The sequence below is a fragment of the Pezoporus wallicus genome, unplaced genomic scaffold, assembly GCF_028554395.1.
Source record: "Pezoporus wallicus isolate ANWC-B61680 ecotype Strahan unplaced genomic scaffold, APGP_CSIRO_Pwel_v1 contig_5967, whole genome shotgun sequence".
NCBI lineage: Eukaryota > Metazoa > Chordata > Aves > Psittaciformes > Psittacidae > Pezoporus > Pezoporus wallicus.
The window spans coordinates 738,369-759,621 of NW_026639377.1; the positions used below are offsets into that span (position 1 = coordinate 738,369).

At 40.3% G+C, this 21,253-nt stretch overlaps 1 protein-coding gene across 1 annotated transcript in view; it reads right to left on the reverse strand.

Annotated features, from left to right (window-relative positions):
• The window catches only part of BBOX1 (gamma-butyrobetaine hydroxylase 1), a 27,612-nt gene extending 8,738 nt beyond the window's left edge, over window positions 1-18,874 (reverse strand). The window contains exons 1-3 of the mRNA XM_057414430.1: window positions 18,413-18,874; window positions 16,596-16,710; window positions 4,104-4,302 (exon numbers count right to left, since the gene is read on the reverse strand). Of these exons, the coding sequence (XP_057270413.1) occupies window positions 4,104-4,302; window positions 16,596-16,710; window positions 18,413-18,859 (761 nt within the window). The 5' untranslated portion in view covers window positions 18,860-18,874. The remainder of the gene's footprint in view (window positions 1-4,103; window positions 4,303-16,595; window positions 16,711-18,412) is intronic.
• Window positions 18,875-21,253: the final 2,379 nt, after the last annotated feature.

Genomic DNA, 21,253 nt, shown 5'->3' on the forward strand with positions numbered 1-21,253 from the left:
CACTTCATACACATTAGTGCTCAAACATTTGAAGCTAGTTTTGTGACTTTTATTTTTTAAAAAATACTTTATGGATGGTTGCTTGAACCACTACACATAACAACACAAAGTTTATGCACCATCCTGCTTGTATTTTCCAGTATTTTAGGATTTCCTCCCTCTTTCTTTTCCCAGGGTCTAAAGAGTCATGCAAGCAGACGATATTAGCAAGATGTTTCCCATAGACTTCATCCAAGGCCAGGAGACCTCAAGGGCACTGGTAGGCAGTGTCCTTCTAAGGACTCAAGAAAGCTTTCTGTCAAGGCTCATCTATTGATTTATGAAACTCATCTTGTACGTCTCCTTGACAGGATAATAGTGCTGTGCAGTTCTGGCAGCTTGAATAGGTGTGCCTTTGTATAGTCTTAACAAAAGCATCCTTGCAGTGCATCTTGGAGACAGCTAAACGATGTCTGAACTGGAGATGCAAAAGCCAAGATGTAAAGAATATCACACTTGCCCCAAATAAGCTCATAGGTCTGGCTCCAAACTTCAAAGCAGGCTGCCTTTGTATGTACAGTTAATTTCTCTCCTTGAAAGTTAGCAAGGTAGTCTGAAAAAGACTGTTCTGGTTCCTTCCCCAAAAGTCTTGGCTCTGCTAATACGTGCATTGTATTGTACACATCCTATCCCTTTTATAACTGCTCTTCCTTTAGCACCGGCAGAGACACTCTTGTTTTCAGATCTGGACCTTGGCCTGTACATAGCTTGTTGACTTCACCCTGTGGCAGAGCCAGTTTTTGTTACTTGAAATCCAGACTAGTCTGCAAAACTGGTCTTTAGATGTCAGGCTCTCTTTGTTCTTAAGCTCTTCAGATTTTAATTTAATATTGCAAAATCAACCTAATCATACATGGAAACATAATTAGCAACTGTCAAAAGACCTAGAGTACATCTAACCATGGTGACTTAATAGGGATGATGTAAACCAGACTTCAAGACTTTCCAAAACTACAGCTGTGTTTAAAAAGCAAAAAAGAAAAAAAACCCGAACTCAACTAACCTAAATATTCCTACTAAGTATATTTTCTTTTAAACACAGAATTCACAGGCAATTGGAAAACTTCCACAACATTGAAGCCCGCTTTCTGCAGCCTAATAAATATATGAACTAGCAAATAGGTTTTGGAAAAACAAGGAGACTTGCAGCCTTTCATCATTCATTTATTGTGAACCCTAATAGTAACTATAGGAAACATAAAATTAAGGTTTAATCAACATCAAGAGTAAAGCTGATTTAAACAGTGAAATGAGCCCTAACCATTACTTGCTCAAATGATTTAGGCCAAGGACACATTTCAACCTTGACCTTGTATGAAACATTAACGGACAGAGGCTCTTTGTAGGATATAAAGACTTTTCAATGTATATGTGTATATACAGATATCAAGACTCAGAACTCATCCTGACAAATTACTTATATTGAAAACATCTATTAAGAGATTAAACATTCATTCAAGCTGACTTCAAACAAGGTGAAGTATTTATTAATCATTCCTATTTATAATTGTGCTAGGGAAGAGGCAGTGAGGGGCAAGAGTAACTTTTTTTCAATTGGAAAATATCCCATTTTGAAGTCTCCCTAGGACAGCCTTGGGAGCTGAACTTAGATTAGGAAAGTGTGTGCTAACAGTTTATGTGCATTTATACAGTAAAGGACTTTTCAGTCTCTCTTAAACATAGCAGAGTTATCACAAGCTGGATGTTGCAGACAGCTTCTAACAGACACTTGGCAGTCATTTTAAACAGCGAGGATGATAAAGGGCTGAGGCAGAGTACCAGGCAGAATGTAGATTTTGTGTTAATCTTACAATGCTGCTGAGTTAAATAGCAAAACCTTTTGAATACCTTATTGAAAAGCAAGTTACAGCACTCAGCAGATGGACAATAGGTGTAACACAGTGGGCTGCCACATCGAGAAAGTTAGTCTAGAAGATTTAAAGATCTTTTCCAGTTTTAGGATTGAGGAACTTCTTTTAGATTGAGCTCCTCATCCCTGAAACCCAAGCAAACAACTAAAGGTTTTGTTGTAACCCAAGCACAAACCTGTGGTATGTGTTGAAGGGGCTGTATGGGGGGTTTTGGTTGTTATTTAGGTTTTGGGGGTTTTTCCCTCTCCCTTGAGCTATTATGGAGATGTATAGTATTTTCGTTTAGTGGTATGCTTCAACAAAGAACCAACATTTTTTCATCTTATCTGGGGTTTGCTATATTTGTTCCTAATTCAAAATGCTTGTGCAGCTGTTTGGGTACAAACAGGACAAATGTTTCACCCTTCAGGTATTTAGGAAAGCTGTGAAACATCCTCAGATATGGTCAGGATTGGTTACCCCTAAGAATCATCTTGTATCTGTAATTAGGATCACATCAAAACAGAAATTGAAAGCAGCAGTGTTTTCATAATGATGCAAGTTTTAAATTGAGACCATAGTAGATTGCCAAAGGCAGAAGTGCTTGACATTAGGAATGCTTTTAGTGGTAGAAAATGTTGTGTAGCACTGGATGAGGTTTCTGAGTTGAGCAGGGGACTCTGCTCCCATCATTAACATGATTGAATCCCAGTTGACTTTTCCTTCTGGCACAGTAAGCAGAAAGAAGAAGCCACACCTTAATAAAAATACATTATCTTAACTAGCCTGGTACATTTACAGATTACTCAAGCATCCTAACTTGAAGAAGGGACCTTTTTTATCACCTTCCTCCCCTTCACCTCACAATTAACATTCTGAGTTAATGTAATTTTCCTGGTACCACAGTGCGCTTTTACCACCCTCACCTGCATCGCATATTGCAGCAGGGCCCATATATGCCTTCTCACAGGAGTTTTAAGGGGAGGAAATCTTTCCTCCTAACTTGAGGGAGTGTGGTCTTTCTGGCAAAGGGTGAAGGTTTTTCACCCACTTCTGTTTGTTTAACTGTTGGCTTTTGGGTTTCAGACAAAGGAGGAGACACTGGTTATGTGAATAAAGAAACATAGTTTGTTTCCTTATTCACATAACCAGTGTGAAACCAGTGTTTGTGAAACAAACATAGTTTGTTTCCTTATTCTCTGAACTAGAGGTAAATCCAGTTTGCCATGTTTTATTCTATTATAGGGGAGAAGGGACCTTTTCATATCTGAAATCATGAATGTTCTGGGTCTGCTAGCTCTTCAGGCATCAAGGAATTGCAATTATGTTTAAATGTTCTAGTTTGTTTAAGTGTTACTGGCCATTTTTATAACTTTCTTTTTCTCTTTTTCGGGACAAAGCGCACATCCAAGTAATCAGTTTTTTTTATATACACTGTAAAAAATCATCCCAAAAGCTGGGGGTGAGAGGCAGGGCAATATGTCAGCTAGTAACACTGCTCCTTCACTTAGCTACATGGAGGTCGCTGACTTAGCTCAGCAAGACCTGAGCTACCATGGTCATTTTTTTACTCAGGTAGTAGATTCTTGAGGAAGTGAGGTTCAGTTTACCACCTCTTAGCATCAGAAGGATGATTTACAAGTTCCTCCTTGCTCTCCTGCAGGCTGAGCAATTACTTCTGGATAAAAAGCAGTCTTAAAAATGCATGCTGGGACTGGCTGGGGCTTTCCAGAGCAGACTCAGTTGGAAGCAGGGAATGGGTACCCTGCCCACCTCCTCAGTGATGGGAGGCTCAATAACATCATCTGTGTCTTACCTATTTCCATGACTTGAAATCAGGCTAAGAAGAAGTTTCAGTACAGATAACTTCCTTTTTTCAAAAGGGCACTGGATTAAGGGATTTTTGATTTTGTTCCATGGTATAGATAAGTACTGCTATCTTGTCATTATCTTTTATTTGAGATCATCTCTTTTTAGGCATTTTTCCTTCTCTCAGAAGTTATAGTTGTTGTTCTTTATATACCCTGCCTGTCACAGCAAAACAATCTTCTCATACAGACCCTTGACACCACATTTTGTAATATGCAGAGAAAAAAAAAAAAAATCAGCTTTTCTTAATTTAAGCCACAAAACAGGTCCAGCAAGCTGAAGTGAAGGACATTAAAGGTGGTTACATAGCCAGCAAAGCAGGGATATTAGAAAAAACAAACTCACCCATAAAAAGTGAGACGCAGAAACCCAATCCTGTGGCCAAGTTTAATCAACTCGCCCTGTCTAGCAGCAGCTCCTGTTAGTATCACGATTCCTACTTTCTTTAAGGTGCATAGCCACCTGTAGGCACTTTCATCATTGTATATGATTTCTTCAAAAGGCATTTTGGGAAGTTGCAGGTCGGAGCCCCAGTACTGATGCTCTGAAAGGGAAGAAATAGAGAAGCAAGTGCTTAGCTATTGTAGCATCACAGCTCAGGACATAGCTGAGGTATGAAGTTAATGGGATTTGTATGCGTTTGTGAATATGCCCTCAATCCTGCAGTCAACCACCTGAAACTGGGTCCCTAAGTCTGCATGGATGACAAGAAAGATTTTGATATGGGGATAGACTCCACAACTCGTTAAAGTTGTAAAGTAGGTATGCTTTTATTCAGCGCTGAGATGCATGGGGGATAGCTCCTCCAAAGGCACGCGTGCCTGTGTTGTTTCCCTCTACATTTATTCTCTAAAGTTATAGATATTCATAAGGTTGCACAATACGCCTTTGCATATTGATGTCTTATCCTATCCTCTCCTGCGCAGTGCCCCCCCCATGTCATGGGCGAGGGTCTCAAGATGAAGTAAATGAGTCTTCCTCTTGTGAGTAGGGGTCTTCAAGGTGAAGTAAATGAGTCTTCCTGGAGCCTGAACTTTTCACCTCTAGCAGTCACGCATGCTCTTTAGGAGTCTGGTCAAAGTCCAAACCACAAAGCTGGTCTTCACTGGAACTAAGTAACTGTTCCTCCCCCTTATCAGTCTGTTTCTTCCCCTTATCAGACTGTTTCTCCCCCTTACCAATAGCTTATTGCCCTGGTACTACATGGCAAGCTTGACAGGTATTTGCAAACAATACTTTCTGTTAAACAGGCAAAATTCCTTTATCCCCTCTTGCACAACCCCCTTGTAGAAACCCCTTGTACCACCCCCTTGTACAACCCCCCTGTACATCAAGTGGAGATGTCAAGACTGGGATTTTTGCTCTTTCATATGATCTTGACTGCAAAAGTAAGAAGGAATTCATGTCTGTGAGTCTGATGAAAAGTGGGTTGTCTTAGCCTGTGTTGGAGGCATTCTCAGTTCCAGTGTGAGCCATAGGAATAGCCTGAATGTTCATAGAGCTAGGCAGTCTCTTCATGCTTACCCAAAAATAGGTTTTCATTTCCTGCCTCCTTTCTGTCCCAGGGCAGAAATCCCATGTCTTTCACTTCATTCTTTCCTGTATCAGGCAACATTCACATTTCTCCAGATGAGATAGATACTGACACAAAAAGATGAAGAACTTCTTAGAACTTGCCTCTTACTGTTCTTCATTTTCAGGACTCCAGATAGCTCATGGCAAATGATAAGGAGATGTGCGCACTGCAGCCAGGAGAGCAGCACAGGCAACGTGTTCCCCAGCCAATGCCTTGCCAGCTCCTGTGGCAGAGGTGTTTGGACGCTGGATCAGGGAGAAGCAGTGTCAAACAGGAGAGCAGCCCTTCAGCTGACAGTGCTGCTGGAGCCCTCCTTTCAGCAAAGTCTCAAGATAAGGCAGCGGCTGCTCTCTGCTTCTTGTGATCTACAACAGCAGATGGCAGCTGATGAGGAAAAGCCTGTGGGATTATTCGTGAGGTACTTTGTCCCTTGCACCATAAGAGCTGTACAAAGCCCAGTGCCAAGTCCAAGTCATAATCACTAACCCAGCATATCCACTCCCTGCTGCATTATACTCATGGCTGATTTAGGACAAGCGTGTTAAAGGCTGATTGTTATGGTGATGATTAAAGGCTAAACCTCAGCAATGTGTACTGTTAATAAATGTCACTGCAGTAGAGTGTTGTTTTGAAGTTTCAAACTGTGTTGATGTCAGATGACATGATACACAGAGCCTCCTGCATAAGTAGGATGTGGGTAAACCTGAGGTGCAGGGGTGGGCCCAGGGATGGCCTCAGAGAGGGGTGGCCCTGAAGAAGACAGGACACCAAGACCACTGGTGGTCTTAGGGGAGATGCGGTGCTACACTACAGATGCCTCCAGTGAAGAGACTCATTTCGATCTGTGAGGACCCCCCCACTGGTATTACTTGAGGTGAATCAATTAGCCTCTAGGGGTTACTTGAGGTCAAGCTCACCTTCTGAGGACCCCACTGGAATTACTTGAGGTCAAACAATTAGCTTGTGGGGGTTACTTGGGGTTATAGGGCTTACTTGAGGTCAAATTCAATCTCTGCAGACCCCACTGGGGTTACTTAAGGTCATAGGGTTTAGGTGAGGTCAGACTCACTCTGAGGACCCCACTGGTTACCTGAGGTTACACTTTACTTGTGGACCAGGATCGTGTTAGGGGTCATCACTGTACAGGCCTGCTGATGCCAAGTATATTGAGCCAGCTCAGGCATCTCTATCTCCAAAGCAATGAGGTGTATGGTCGGAAGATGTTCCACCACCCCAGCCAGTGCCACCCCTTCTCAATCACCTGTTTTCTGATCCGTACGAATGTTTTATTTTTTTATATTGAATTGCTTTATGATTTACTATTTTAATTCTTTTTAACACAAGTATAAGTTTTCCTCTCTGCAGGAAGCTTTCCTCAACCATACAGCTATAACATGTGGGGTTTGTGACAAACTCTGGTTGACTTACTCAGATTTTTTTTCCCCTCAGCTCTCAGAGCTCCACTGCTGAGCATGAGCAGCAGCCCCCCTGAGGAAAGCCACTCATTTTGTTGGCAAGTGTACCAGTGTCAAGAACTATAAAAGAATCTTGGTGTACTCTACTGATATGAAGAACAAAGCACTCAGATTTAAAATACTTTTCTATGAGAGCTTTAAATTATGTGAACCCCAGATTTAAAATACTTTTCTATGAGAGCTTTAAATTATGTGAACCCTTTTTTCTGCTGAAACTGATTTTTATCTCTTACCAAAAGGTTGTCCCATCTGAAATCCAAGGCCAGTGTATTTTAAGGGCCGAAGACTGATGTGTACAGAGAAGAATGAAGGTCACGGCTCTCTACATGACTGAGATACAAATGGTTCTCTCCAAGACTGTGATTGCAGACAGGCAGGACTTCCTCAGTGGATAATCTTGGATTTTTCCCCTGCCACCTTTCCATAGCCACATCCTGCATCTTACTCACACAGCTCAAAAACGTGCATCAAACAAACCGGAAACATCATTAGATGAAAATAATGTACTATTTTTGTATTATGGGCAGAGCTTCTGTGAAGCAGCTTTCAGTGCTTTCAGTTTCCCTTGTGGGATCCATGTTGTTGATATCCTCCCAGAGAGGAGCTGGAGGAACCCTCCGCAGCCACGAGTGGTTCACCTGCTCATAACTTTGGTAAACCTTAACCATTCGGGCTGAGGTTTTCCATGGTCTCATAGCTGCTGGTGATAATATCTCATATCTGCCAGAAATAATTTTGTGAGAGCTTCAACAACAACAAAAAGGGATCAAAAGCCTTGACCAGAGGCAAATGAGTAGTGCAGCCAAGTCACAACTTCTACACTGGCTTAGTTTTAGTGCTTTCTGATGTATAGCTGAGCATCAGGTCAAAACTCAGACTTTCCATTACTAGACACATAACTGTGCACAAACTATATCATGTTCCCATCATACCAAAGCACATAAGAGATTTAGAAAAAAACAAAAAACCTACTGCTAGAGTCATTTGTCTGTGTGGAGAAGCAGGACAAATGGGGATACTGCAGAAAGAAGCTCTTTCTTTGTTAACCATCAGCTTAAATACTCCAAATCAAATCAAGTATATTTTTAAGAATTTTCAGACACACCTGCAAAATCCAATTAATTTTCTTCAATCAGAGGCAGTGCTGCAGCCACTCATAACTGCAGGCAAAATCACACATTAACAACTAAACCCCATGATTCTTTATGTTGGCCTCAATATTTACAGGCCAAAATAATTTAAAATATTTAAAATAATCAAGATTTTTTTTCCTTCCCTCTTTTTTTTTTTTCCCCCAGACTAATCCTGCCAGCACCAATTTTGCTGGACAACACTGAAACAGATATCACCCAAGTTTTAACAGCTCTGATGCATGAAGCCAAGAACTCAAGGAGTCGGTAATGTAGATAGACAGCAGAAAGGCAGGAAATGAATCATGGAGCCTGAAGTACAGCTTCCCACAGGACACTTTCTGGAGCCTGCCAGTTGTTAATGCACTTCAATTTAATTTGTCTCTGCTAGTGGCAGACAACTGGAAGCCAACAGTTGTGGCTCACATTGGGTACTTTACAACTAATAGTAATTTTCTTCTACAGCTCAAAATATTCCAGAAAAGAACAGCCTGAAATACCACATGGTGTCCCTGGACCACTGAACCCATCCTGGGCTTTTGCTTGTTATACGTATGGGGATTTTAAAATAGTACAGGGAGTTTGAACTAGTACAGGGTTTAAAGCCAAGTGCAGTGGTTGCCAGTGCAACTGAAAGCTGTTGCAGAGACTTGATAGTGATTTTATTGTTACGAATTGCATTTGTAAGCACTGTTAGTATACATTAAAGCTGCAACAAGTACAGGTTTACTGGTGTAAATGGATCTTAGATCAAGATACAACTTTTATTAAGCTACATGGCTAGAAAGCATCGTTGGTAATTTGTTTTCTCGCCTGTAGCACAATACACACACTGCATATACCAGTTGCTATTCAAGGAGTTGTTAATAATAAGTGGTACTAAGATTTCCTCACAAAGTGTGAAAATGTTTTATCGGTTCTGTAGAATAATTCTTTTATTTAAAGCACACGTAGCTTACTTGGTATTTGAGCTACCAGTCATTCAGCCTGCCCAATCATCAATCACATAGATTACATACTGGAAATGAGAACATAAGCATATGAAAAAAGGAGATGGCATCATGTATAAAACACCTATTTCTCTCATTATCCCAATATCCCTTCAATGGACAGGACCAATAAAGACTATTACATAAAACAAGCAGCTTCCAGAATGGAAGCTGGGGGGGATTTCACCTGGTGATTGAAGGACGTACTGTACTTAAAGAGAGGTACAGCTCCAGGTATACCCACATATAGGTAGCAAGCACAAAATGTCCCATCCATCCAAAAGTAGTGAACCCAAACACTACATTGTTACAACATTTTTCAACAGTTGCAAAGTCTGCAAATTTCCAGCCACCAGTATTCCTCCCTCCTTGGCTAAGGCTGGTGTGAGGCTGTCCAAGAAACACAGTGCACGTACCCAAATACAAGCTATTCACATAGACAATCTTTTATACCCTACCCGGTGTTTCAAAGAAGCTGTAGTGCGATTGACAAGCTGTTGAATTTCATAACGTGTTCACAAAATGAAAAAAGCACAATCCATGAGGAGAGATGTAATCTCACCTCATTAAATTCCTTTTTGAGGCCCCCCCGTGACCTGCTACTCACTGCTCCAGTGTGTTTAACTCAATACCCATGCTTTCGCATAATTGAAAGATGGGGAAAAAATAAAATATGAATATTTCCTTTTCCTCTATTAAAATTTATGAAATTAAAAAGCTTCAGGTATGCTGTGTGAGCTGCCAAGAATATCCTTTGAAAGACAAAGATTCAGTGTTGGTGCAGGTAAATAACCATGTGAAAACTAGTGGAACTATTTAAGTTTCAGCTTCTCCTTCCTAGTCTGTGTTGCTGTCTTGCTATTAAATATTTTCCTAAATTTCCTTGTATAAAATAAGGAGTAGAACAATATTAGTATTTCAAGGAATATACCAACAGATTTTTCCCCATATTGGGAAATAAACATACACACCTGGGACTTAAGTGCAGCTCCTGGAGCCCCAGACTTTCCTGATTAGAGGGACTGTAAAGTCCTCTTGTTCCAATTCCCAATTCCCACTTCCTACTGTGCTTTCTTGATGTTTCACATAATATGGGATGCACTTTCTGTAGAATTATAGAATCACAGAATGGTTTGGGTTGGAAATGCAGAAATTCAAGGAAACTGAACTGTTCACTGATATTTTTCAAGCAGCTACTGAAACTGAGAAGGGGTTCAAACGAAGCAGCTTCTTAGATTCTGTTCAACATTTAGCTACTTGGTATTAACAAAGAAACAAAACACCCAACCCAAACACAATAAAATAACTCAGAAAACAAAGTCTGAAAGTGCTAATAAATGCAGCTAAATCCTGCCTGGCAAGGCTAGAAACTCTGTCCTCAAAATTCCAGCTCTATCACAGAAATTAACTCCTAGTGACAAGTGCAGCCAGCGTCCTTAGTGGACTGGGTTCTTTCTAAAAGCACAGGCTGGTACACAAATGCTTACAAAGCCTACCTCATGTTTCAGAGAAGAAAGGCTCCAAGTTTATAGCCTTTCAGTGTCATCTTGATGCAGCCAAGAGCTTAGTCTCTGAGCAGGAATAACTTTTCCTCCTTGACATTTGCCAAAGTACTCTACAACGACACTGTGGTAAATACACCAAAAGCTGAAAATGCCTCATGTACAGCTCCAAGCATTACTAATCTTGGGAATTGCATGGAACACAGCAACTGCTGGTATCGGAGGGGGGGGAATCCAGTGAAGCTTGTAAGGTTATTGCTATTAAAAACATGCCCTCACTTCATGTCTTACAATCTTCCTTTTAATTGGAAACTCTTTATAGTTTGTCTGAGCTCAAATTCTTACTTATTCTGACCAGCATTAAGAAAATCTGTTTACATATGCGCACGTGTTTGTATAGCGATGCATCTACCACGCACATGGAAGACAAACGGCTCCTTCTCTCTCCTCCCTCTCTCCCCCCCCACTCCCCTTGATTTGTTCAGTGTTTCTAGACCACTGATCATGTACAGTGCTTTTGAATAGGCACTTTGCAGTCTTTCTTGATATATGGTGCCCAAAATTCATACTAGCTACAGAATCCTTACTCAATCAGATAGAGCAGGAGGACTACTTCATGTCTTCTGCCGAATAGACTTCTCTTTGGACTCAGTGTCCAAGGCAATGTTTGCCTTGATCCCAAACCAGTCTACCATATTCAGCCTGTGAGAAGTACCAACCCCACCTAACACGGGTGGTTATTTCTCTGCCTTGCACTTGAACTGCTGCCAAGCTGCAGTGTTCTGCAGGAAACCCTGATGCAAAGACTGTGGATGCTGAAGAAATATGAAGGAAATGGACTGCAGAGAGTGGCTTGGCTCACATGCTTCTACTACAGTGCTGCTGAGTGTCAGGCTAGATGAACTGATCACCTGACCCATTAAAGCATTTTGTATATTTTTACCATTTTGCCTATTTTACAAAGTAATTTAGAATTGTAACCTGGTCCTTTCACACATTTTCAGGTTGGCATCACCTGCAAATTTAATGTGGCTATTTCTTTCCATCATACTCATAGATGAAACCAAGAAAGAGTACTGCATAAATCACAGACCTCTGCAAAGCCTATCTTGCACTATCATTCTGTCTCGATGGCAAACCATTACAGCTACTCTTGGCTTCTTTTTTTTAAGCATGACACATTTGCTTAGCACATTCATGGGAGTTTCATGTGCAACAGGGTCAAATGCTTTATGCCAAGGATATGAATGTGAACACTTTGTTTAATACTAAACACGCCAAGGAAAGTGATGAAAACCAATCAAAGAACAAACTTGCATACTTAGAGCACAAGCCAAACCACTGCCTTTCCTGCACTGCATAAACCTTTCAGAATATTAGAAAGGCACAAGCTCCATGTACAGAAAGAGGAAAAAATAATTAGAACCAGGGAGGTCTTACAGCTTAATTCAAATATACCAGTGTCAGTTTTAATACTTATACTAGCTGCAATACGTTTGAGGTCTAATTTCTAACACTTCAGTCTGACATACACACGAACTACTTTTAAACACCTTGTATTTGTATGAAAACCAGGGGAGGACTTCTCCTGACTGGTCAAAAAGACCGTTTCAGAGAAGTACAATGTAGTAGGAGAGAGACAAGTATTAGGTCTATACTAAAATAAGCAGTAGTTATAAAGAAAGACTTCCTTCTCCTCAGTCCCAGACAAAAATGTTATATGCTAACAATTACAATTATCAGGCCCATAACTCTTCGGAAAAGGGACATAAAAGCACACATCATAACCCCCCCAAAATATTCTATCAATCATGTGAAGATATTTAAGTTCTTCCACTTCACAATATTTTTTTAAATGTCTATATGAAAGTCTTGGAAAACTGTGCCCACAGGGCACGTCACTCTCCCAAATGCTGAACAACAGGAACTTTATTCCCACTTTTATTCACAAAACCACTTCAGCCTGAAAATCTATCAAGCAGCTGCACTGAACAGGGACTGTACTATTTGCCACTATTTCCTGGTGGTAACTGATCCCACTCATGTTCTTCATTATTTTATCATGGCAGCATAGCACGGGTTTTCCCACTGTGTAACCACAGTTAACTTAGTTTCCATTGTACTATAATAGAAATCTAAGAACATACTCTTTGAAAGCTGAAAGCTGAAAGATAAGAATGAGCCATTAGTGCCTGCACAGCCTTAGGTCTCACTTGCACGGCACAGTTGCAGTTGCCAAATTATAAATCTTTATGTTTACAAAGGTAAGTGAACAATTGCTAAGGGATAAAAACAAAAGTCTTGCAGAACTACTTTGTGGTTTTATTGATAATTTGCATTTTGAACACTAAACCCCCAGAACTATGTGCTTTTCAAAATGGTAAGAATTAAATACTTTTGAAAGAATTAATGAGTCACCACCTCTTTCAATTTCAGGATAATAATTTAGGGGGTGGGAGAGAAAAAGAATCCCATTTCTTGGGCATACCAAGCTAGTCATAAAAAGCCACTTGCACAAAATAAGGAGTCAGCCTTACCCCAGTTCCTGCAGATGCATTAACAAACCCTTGGAATTATTCAGCATTTACTGTGCAGGTTGGGACAGTGCTGCTCAAAACATTCTATATTGAAGTCAGGTGGGAAAGAAAGTCTAGGCATCATAGATTCTCCAACTCCACCTAAAATTATTTTGTCTACAATGTGTGTTTTCATGTTTGTTGAAGGCCAAGTGTATTTTTGCTGTATTGCGAATTCTGCATGTGGCAGCCTAAGTCATGGGGGTAGCTCTTATTAATTATTGCTACAGGATAAATTCAAATGACCAAACTCTTTTAGTAAAAAGCAAACTTTTAACTTTTCCTCTTAAAATTATCATCTAGTAGAGAGGCTGAAAGCACCACTGATGCTGCTAACATCCTGATTCAAACAAACATACATCCAATATCATATTACTGCACTTAAAAGGACAAGCATCATCTGAAACCTTTCATTTTAGGTTAAAAACTTAACATAGCAGCCTTTGAGAACCTGAAGGGGGCCTACAAAGATGCCAGAGAAGGGCTTTTCATCAAGGACTGTAGTGACAGGATAAGTGGGTATGGGTTCAAACTTAAACAGGGGAAGTTCGGATTAGATATTGGGAGAAACTCTTCCCTGTGAGGGTGGTGAGGGTCTGGCACAGGTTGCCCAGAGAAGATGGGGCTGCCCCATCCTTGGCAGTGTTCAAGGCCAGGTTGGACAGGGCTTGGCGCAACCTGGTCTAGTGGAAGGTGTCTCTGCCTGTGGCAGGAGGTTGGAACTGGATGAGCTTTAAGGTCCCTTCCAACCCAAACCATTCTAAGATTCTACGATTAAGTAGCACTAGGGACTGCCTCTGATGCACTTTCTTCTCCTCCACCCAATAAGAAAGTATCATTGTGATATTATATTTTCCCCTCTACATCCTATTGTTGGGATGCTGGTGTCTTGGAAAATGCAACCCTATGCAGTGAGAGGCTGAATGCTGGAAAGCACCTCGTGTACTTGTTTTCTCTTACTGGGTGCGTGTGTCTACCACACACAAAATCTGAGTTACAGAGAGACTGCATGAGGTGATAAATGACTCCTGTGACATTCACTGGGGATGGCACAAGTAAACAGGAGGGAAAAAAAGAGTATGTTAAGACACCATAGCTGAAGAAGTAGAAGATTGCTCTTTTGATGCTTTTTGAGATGTATCTTGTAAGCTGGGCTGAAATGAGCCTTGGTGTACACAAATAGCAGAGTTTGCATACCACATGGATAGGATCTGGCAGTGTTTTCGAAAGGGGAATCTTAACATATTGCCATAGAGCTATTTATAGTCACCTCCAACATGCAGTAGAAATCTGACCTACTCTTTGGGTTTGACACACACCTGACACCTAGTTTTTTGAATCAGAAATTATGATGAAAGAAACATCATAAAAACAACAGGAAAAGCAAAAAAAAAAAAGTGAAAAAAAAAAAGAAAAGAAAGAAATAAGCCTCCACAGCTGTGATAGTGTCAGCAGTGAAGGTTAACTTCTAACTACAGCAGTCTGACAAGCTTGCTGTTATATTTGTTGAACCAGCATGCAGAGCTGGCATTCCATATCGTCTGTAATACTATACTGATGGGATATGATTAGCTACTTAAAGGCATGTAATTTGCAGTGTGTAACTAACTCCACTGGATAGAAGGAAGCAAATTCTAAATGTACCCATATATGATGAGAAACATATCTTAAAGAGCCAGCAAACAAACCCACATGATTTCTGCAAACCCACAGCCTTTTCTGCAAATGAATTCTGAGAAAAGCTGGGAGAAGCTGACTATCACAATGAGCCAGGTCTTCTCTGAGGAAGAGCAGAATGACACTACTAAAACAAAGCCAAAGTTAACACAGGCCTTTATTTAGTGTAACTTTTATAAACCTATTTCTTCAGATCTAGCATAGAAAACAGAATTTGCAAAAGCATTGCCCAAAGAATAACATGGATCTTTGGTGTATGTTTTACCTGGATGGTTCCACTGGAGAAGAGCAGTGGCAGAGGGAAAAACTGGCTTCCAAAACAAACATTGCATTTAGATGCTGAGAATAAGCACTGTGTAAATATGTGCATACAAAGGCAAATCAAAGCCATTTAGACTTCATAATGGGGAATAAAAGTAGTATTATATCTAAAATACTGAAACGTCAGTTACTGATACCTTTGCTAATAATAAACATAACCACAGAGCTAGACTAATTTGCCTGGGCATTTATTAAAGCAACTTTTGATTTACATGGATCCCCTCAAAGGCTACAAAACATCTCGCTATGTTCTGCAGCATCTCCATTTTTCCAAATAAAAAAATCTTACTACCCAAGAAATTTAGTCTGTTTTCCCCAAATGAGGTCTGCATCTTCCCCCTGTTCATTCTGGGAACATGCCCAACCCTCTAAAATAGTGTAGTTTATTCTTGCCAAAGCTAAAGTAGACATGAACTTTCGTATCACTGGGGAAAAAGGGACCCACTAAAATGAATGGAAACATTACTCATCATTAGTTTTAAGCCAGATATAAAAGGCTGAATCTTAAGAACTGCCTTTTGTTTAGAGCAGGTGCTAGGAGTTAAGCAATATTTGACCTGCAGAAATTGGGGAAGATAATTGACCCTTCAGCTGTCCCTCAAGTGTCAAGCAAAGCTCAGATGCAGGAGATACCCAAGGCCACGCATTTTCCCATTTCTTATCTTTCAGGAAAAAAAAACAAACCAACCAAATCTTCCTTTCTTTTTTAGAATAAAACACATGCAAAAATGGAGTATAAACCGATTGTGAATTTGCCTTTTAGTTTTGAGGAAACTGATACTTGGATCTGAGTTTCACCCCATCAGTCTGCCTCTAGTTTCTTTATTTCTAAAGTAACCTTGTTTCAAGGGATATCATCTCAACTCTGAATACAGATCCATAACTTTCTGCAGCAGCAGATCTCACAGGAACACTGTCAAGAGCAACAGTAGAAATCTCTCAAGTTTTCACATGTTTCATGCTCACAATCTGAAAGGCTGCCAAAGAAATGATTATTCACTCAAAAGGGTGAGGGATTTGTACTGGATAAATGTTACACTGCCTGTTGCACTACACACTTCATGACCAAAATACAGTCAACCACAGCAACAAGTATGGGACATAGAGCAAACACAACCTGAACTTCAGCACTAGACACTGCTATGCTATAGTTACTTTTTAACAGAAGGCCACGGCAAGGGATTGTTTCATCATTATTTCAGTTGTAAGACCCTTGCAATCTTAAATGATCTTTCTGAAAACTAAAAATCTAGATAATTAAGATGGCACACACACACTTCCATTGTCACATAGGCCACTGCTGGTCTGCAAGGCTCATCTTTGAGACCTGCTAAACCTTTCTGGAAAGAAAAGGCTTTTAGGAAAGTAAACACAACCCAACCAATTGAATTCCTCTGAGGTTCAGGGGTTAGCAGAGGGAAAGGGTAACCACAGGCTCCTGCTGTGCATGTGCAGCCTGCCGCTGAGCACCAAGAGTGGTTGCAACCAGCCCAATTGTGTAGGCCTGGTCCTCACACAGAGACTGCCAGTGTCAGATCCCCAGACCCCTTGCATTTGAAACAAGCATGACAGATGTGGGTTTAATTCTTACCTGGTAAAAATAAAGTTTCTCGCATTTCTGCCCTGGCTTCTTCAGAGAAGCATCGTTTTTTCAACCACTCAGCTTCATATTCACTTGCATGTTCATCAGGCCACGTAATAGAGATCTTCCATCATAAAATAAAAGATAATTTTAGAACAAAAAACACTTGGAAATTGCAGAACAACACCACCAAAACCCCAACACCCCCCCCCCCCCCAAAACCCAATGAACCCTTAGAAACTGCAAAAATTGTCATATTTAGATCAATAGTATTAGAGTTAAGCTTTCCCTGGAGCAGAATGACAAGCAAGCGCTGAAAACCCAACCTGAACATCATCCAAATTCTGACACCTTTTAGAAATGCTCATTTTCACATGAACCCATGCCCTAATTTGCTGTTTTGTGTGGGCTGCTTTCACTGCGGGAGATGCATTTAGTAGAAAGAGGAGAATCACAGAAGCTGGCACATGTCACTGGGGACAGCACTTCACCACAACTCAGGAGAGAGCAAAAATATCTTCCAAAGCACTGACTGCTTGTTAAAATAGAAAAAGGACATGATGAATGGCCAGAAAAGAAATGCCAGGAGAGAAATCCCCAAGGTTTGTAGTCTTCCCTCTTTCAAATAAATGTTTAAAAAGTGTTGGATTTTTAATTCCAGAAAAAAAAAAAAAATAAGGGAAAGCAACCATGTGGCTTTGCCTGCCATGAACTGAAAGAGCTCTGTGCGGCACACGCTGTGCAACTGAATTCTCAAGGATGTTGAGTAGGTATCAATTCCCATTTCCCATAATTCCCGTTGTACACATGATGGTGAAAAACCACTATCAGTTTAGGATTAGAGCTGTGTTTCATCAGTTCCTGAGTAAAAGTGGGAGCAGACTATCCCTTTACTATAATAATACATTTGTATATTCAAATAATGAATTTACACGGCACTAATTTTGGCAACAAACAATTAATCTGGGAGATCAGAATTCCTCATTACAGACCCTAACCCAGTGCCTGAGCCCCTGCAAACTCATCCTGCAGTAATGCTGCTCCAGTTGCTCCAGGGTTGACTGATGCATCTTTAACATGCTTAAAACATCCTTAAGTGTAAAATGAAGGAAATGAGTTTGCTTATCAAAGGACCCATGTACTGCTTTCAATAAAACCTATACAATCTAAATGATACATTAGTTTTTTATACGGCAGGAAGATTAAAATTCACAGGGAGGACAGTTCCTGTCCTCCTCTGCCCAATAGCCTCCTTTTTTATCACAAACAAATGTTAATGTAGGTAGGTAGATACAGATACAGACACTAGGCCAACTCTGAATATCTGGTCCAACTTTGTTTTGAGTGCTTGCTCTATGATGAAATCTTTTGCACATTGGAAATTAGCTAATAAATTGATAACTTTGTTATGGATCAAGATCATCACTTTGCTGTGTGTTTTTCTGATTTTTAAGCCATTTACTTACAGAATAAAGTGGGGGGAAAGGTGTAAGTGTAATAGAATGTGTGGGGAATGTCTATATTTTCTTTTCAACATCTGGTGATGAAGAAATATAGAACAGACCTTTAAAAAGCACAGTTACTGTCTAAAAACTAAAGCCTGTGTTTCTGCAGCCTCTGCATAGCATCTATAAAGAGAAGTTTCATATAAAGGTGGGAAGACCTGAGTTTCCCAAATTGCAGTTATTCCTAAAAGCTTTGTGAATAGACGGTAGGGTTTGCAGACAAGTAAATTGTGATCACAGTATAACCTGGGATTGGCTGCGATTTAACAAGCACTGCTGGACAAGTCTCATGGGAGGGTGAGTGCGGGTTTGTCCAAATACCTTTTTCCTATCTGCCAGAGTGACTTCCTTCACCACGATGTTCACGTCCAGGTCCTCGAAGAGCAGCTTGCGTGCCCTGGCTGAGTGCAGGAAGCAGTGGGGACACTGGCAGTTGTCCCTCAGCCACACACAGGGGTACCGGCTCTCGCTCCCATCCTCCCACTCCACACGGACCAAGTGACCCGCATCCAAAGCTTCCACCTTCAGTATCCCTGGATTCATGCTGAGCGGCCCGGCAGCGTGGGGCCCTTGAGCCGCGCAATGCCAAGTGGGCCCAGTGAACAGGGTCCTGCTCTTGTGTGCCGGCGGCAGGCAGCATGTCCTGCCCCTGGGGACTTTGGTCCTCAGCAGGACGTTAGCCACCGCCCTCCACATTCCAGGTTCTTGAATGAAACTGTCAGAGGAAGAATGCCTTGGAGCAGTTCCTAAAGCACCATGAGGAGCCATTTGTTAGTGAAGGAGAAAGTATAGCCAAAAAGACCATTTTAGGATGATTTTACTCTCCCTTCCTGCTACCTAGACCTTTAGGAATATTCATTATCTGTTGCTTACACTTTCTGAGGCACAGGGGGTGTACTCAGACCCATCTACTCAAAAATCCCTTAGTTTAGCAGGGCTTCAATTTGATTAATCATCTCGGCCATCTTTTGTTTCTGAAGGCAGTTTATTGTGTGTTACACAAATACTGTCTTTCAGAAAGACACCTCAGGATGATTCCTACAAACCAAAAGTAGGAGCTATTACCAGCTGTGATCAAAAGCTAAAGCCTTAATGTACACATACCTTAATTCCTGCTGTGGGTACTACAGAAAGGAGAACACAGAATCCACCTCCTTGCAAGGAAAAGCTTTGTAATCATGACTTTAGCTAAAGCAAGAAAGTTCTGCAAGAGTTCTTTCTCCTTGCGCAGCCAGACTGCTTTCTATAGATAAAGTCTTTTATTTAAAGCTAGCTGCACACTGTATTGCAGACAGATGATGTATCCAAATCTTAAATTAGAAAAGAACTTCTAGTTAATTATTGTTTTCTTATTCAGAAAAATACTTGGCCTCCCCCTGAATTAGTTAAGTCATTATGTGTATCTTTTTCTGTTGTTCTTAGGCTCACAGGGCAAAATATTGATCCCTTGCTAGGACCAATGTCTCCCCACTTGTCTTTGCATAGGGAAAACATCAGTGGCTTCGGTATTTTGACTCACAAATACCTACTGGAGTTATCAGTATCTAATATTTAACTTTACTACAAGTTAGAACAATGTTATACAGGACCCTGGGGTCTGCTTTTATTTTTATTCAATTTCATTAAGTATAGCAAAGTTTTCTTTTGTTTGTGTGTGATAGTACTATTGGAACCCAGTAATTATCACCTTTCTCTTGCAATGCAGCCCAAGACACAGATACACTTTTGTGTTACAGACTTAAACACCTTCTATCCAAAAATGAGTCCATATCCAGGCTGTCTTTCCTTTTATATAGATATACAAATACATACACAGACACAGATATGCATATATGTATGCATAGCTCCACCTTAATTCTAAAGCGTTTTTCAAGTACTGCAATTTTCCTCCTATCTGTAAAAATATTTACACTGCAAGGTCAGCTGCAGCATACTCCTGAGATTTCTTGGATAAAGGTTTATTATGTATGACTGCAAAGATGTATTACGTTTTGGGTTTTGGACATGTGATAATAGGATACTTACTCTAATCTCTAATCTCGCTAAACCAAAAGACAACAGCTAGAACACAATGAAAGTTTCCAATAGACTGAAACTTTAGAATATCTGGTTTAAAGAAAAAAGAAGAGGATAACAATTTTAACATATCCTAAACTTCTGCTACATCTGTTCTGGTTTCAGGATAGTTCTCTGTTCAAGGCAGTGAGTTTCCTGATGAGAAATGCGTCAGATCCACAAATAGACTTAAGAAACTAAAATATAGTTTAGATGAAATTAGAACAGTTAAAATGCAAAAACCATTGCCTAATTGTTTAGGCAACTCAGAGGTTGTTGACTGCTGTCCTTCTGCATACAAGACTATCTGAATCCCTTAAATGCTAATACTACCCATATCCAAGGTTATGCAGACAGAACTGAGTATCCTTGCATGTACTCCTTACCCAGCTCACTGATTGGTGCTCCTCTGCTTATTAGAGGGGGCAGGGGAAATTCTGAGAACTGGATATACATAATATACACCCAGTAAAGTCGTTCATTACCAAATTTGTCCATAATGTATTTCGTATATTCATAACATTCATCTATATCTAATAGCTCAGGTACCAGGTTTGTACAGAATTTTCTCATCTTAAGTGGCTTGCAAAATAATTTCAATATTATTCACATGCTTAGTGCTTAACCTAAGCAAAGGCTCTTCTTTAGCTTCAGCATGGAGTTTATAACTACCTGGATGTTGTATTTGAGCTTACTATAAATATTTTTATACAAAATGGCAAAAGAAAAAGGGACAGGAAATAATATTTAAGCATTTACTTTCTGAATGTCCTTGGGGAAAATTCGTCACTAAATTTAAAGTCTTACGTGAAGCCTGCCAGATTCCAAGGGCTTCTAAGTTTTCCCTATTTTACCATTCAATTAAGAAATCTGAATTTGCTTCTGAGAGCTTCCTCATAGTATTAGTGGTAATAGAAAACCATATTTTTTTTATGGCAAGAAACTGAGGTGAGTTTGCAGTCTTCCTATCACAGATGTTGTTTAACTAATATTTGTTCACTTGGTAATGGGTAACTCAGTCATGCAGAAATGCATGTCAAGCAGAATCACTTCTAAATCCATGGCAGTAAGTTTTGTAAATGCTTTGGAACAAAAGGTCAAAAAACC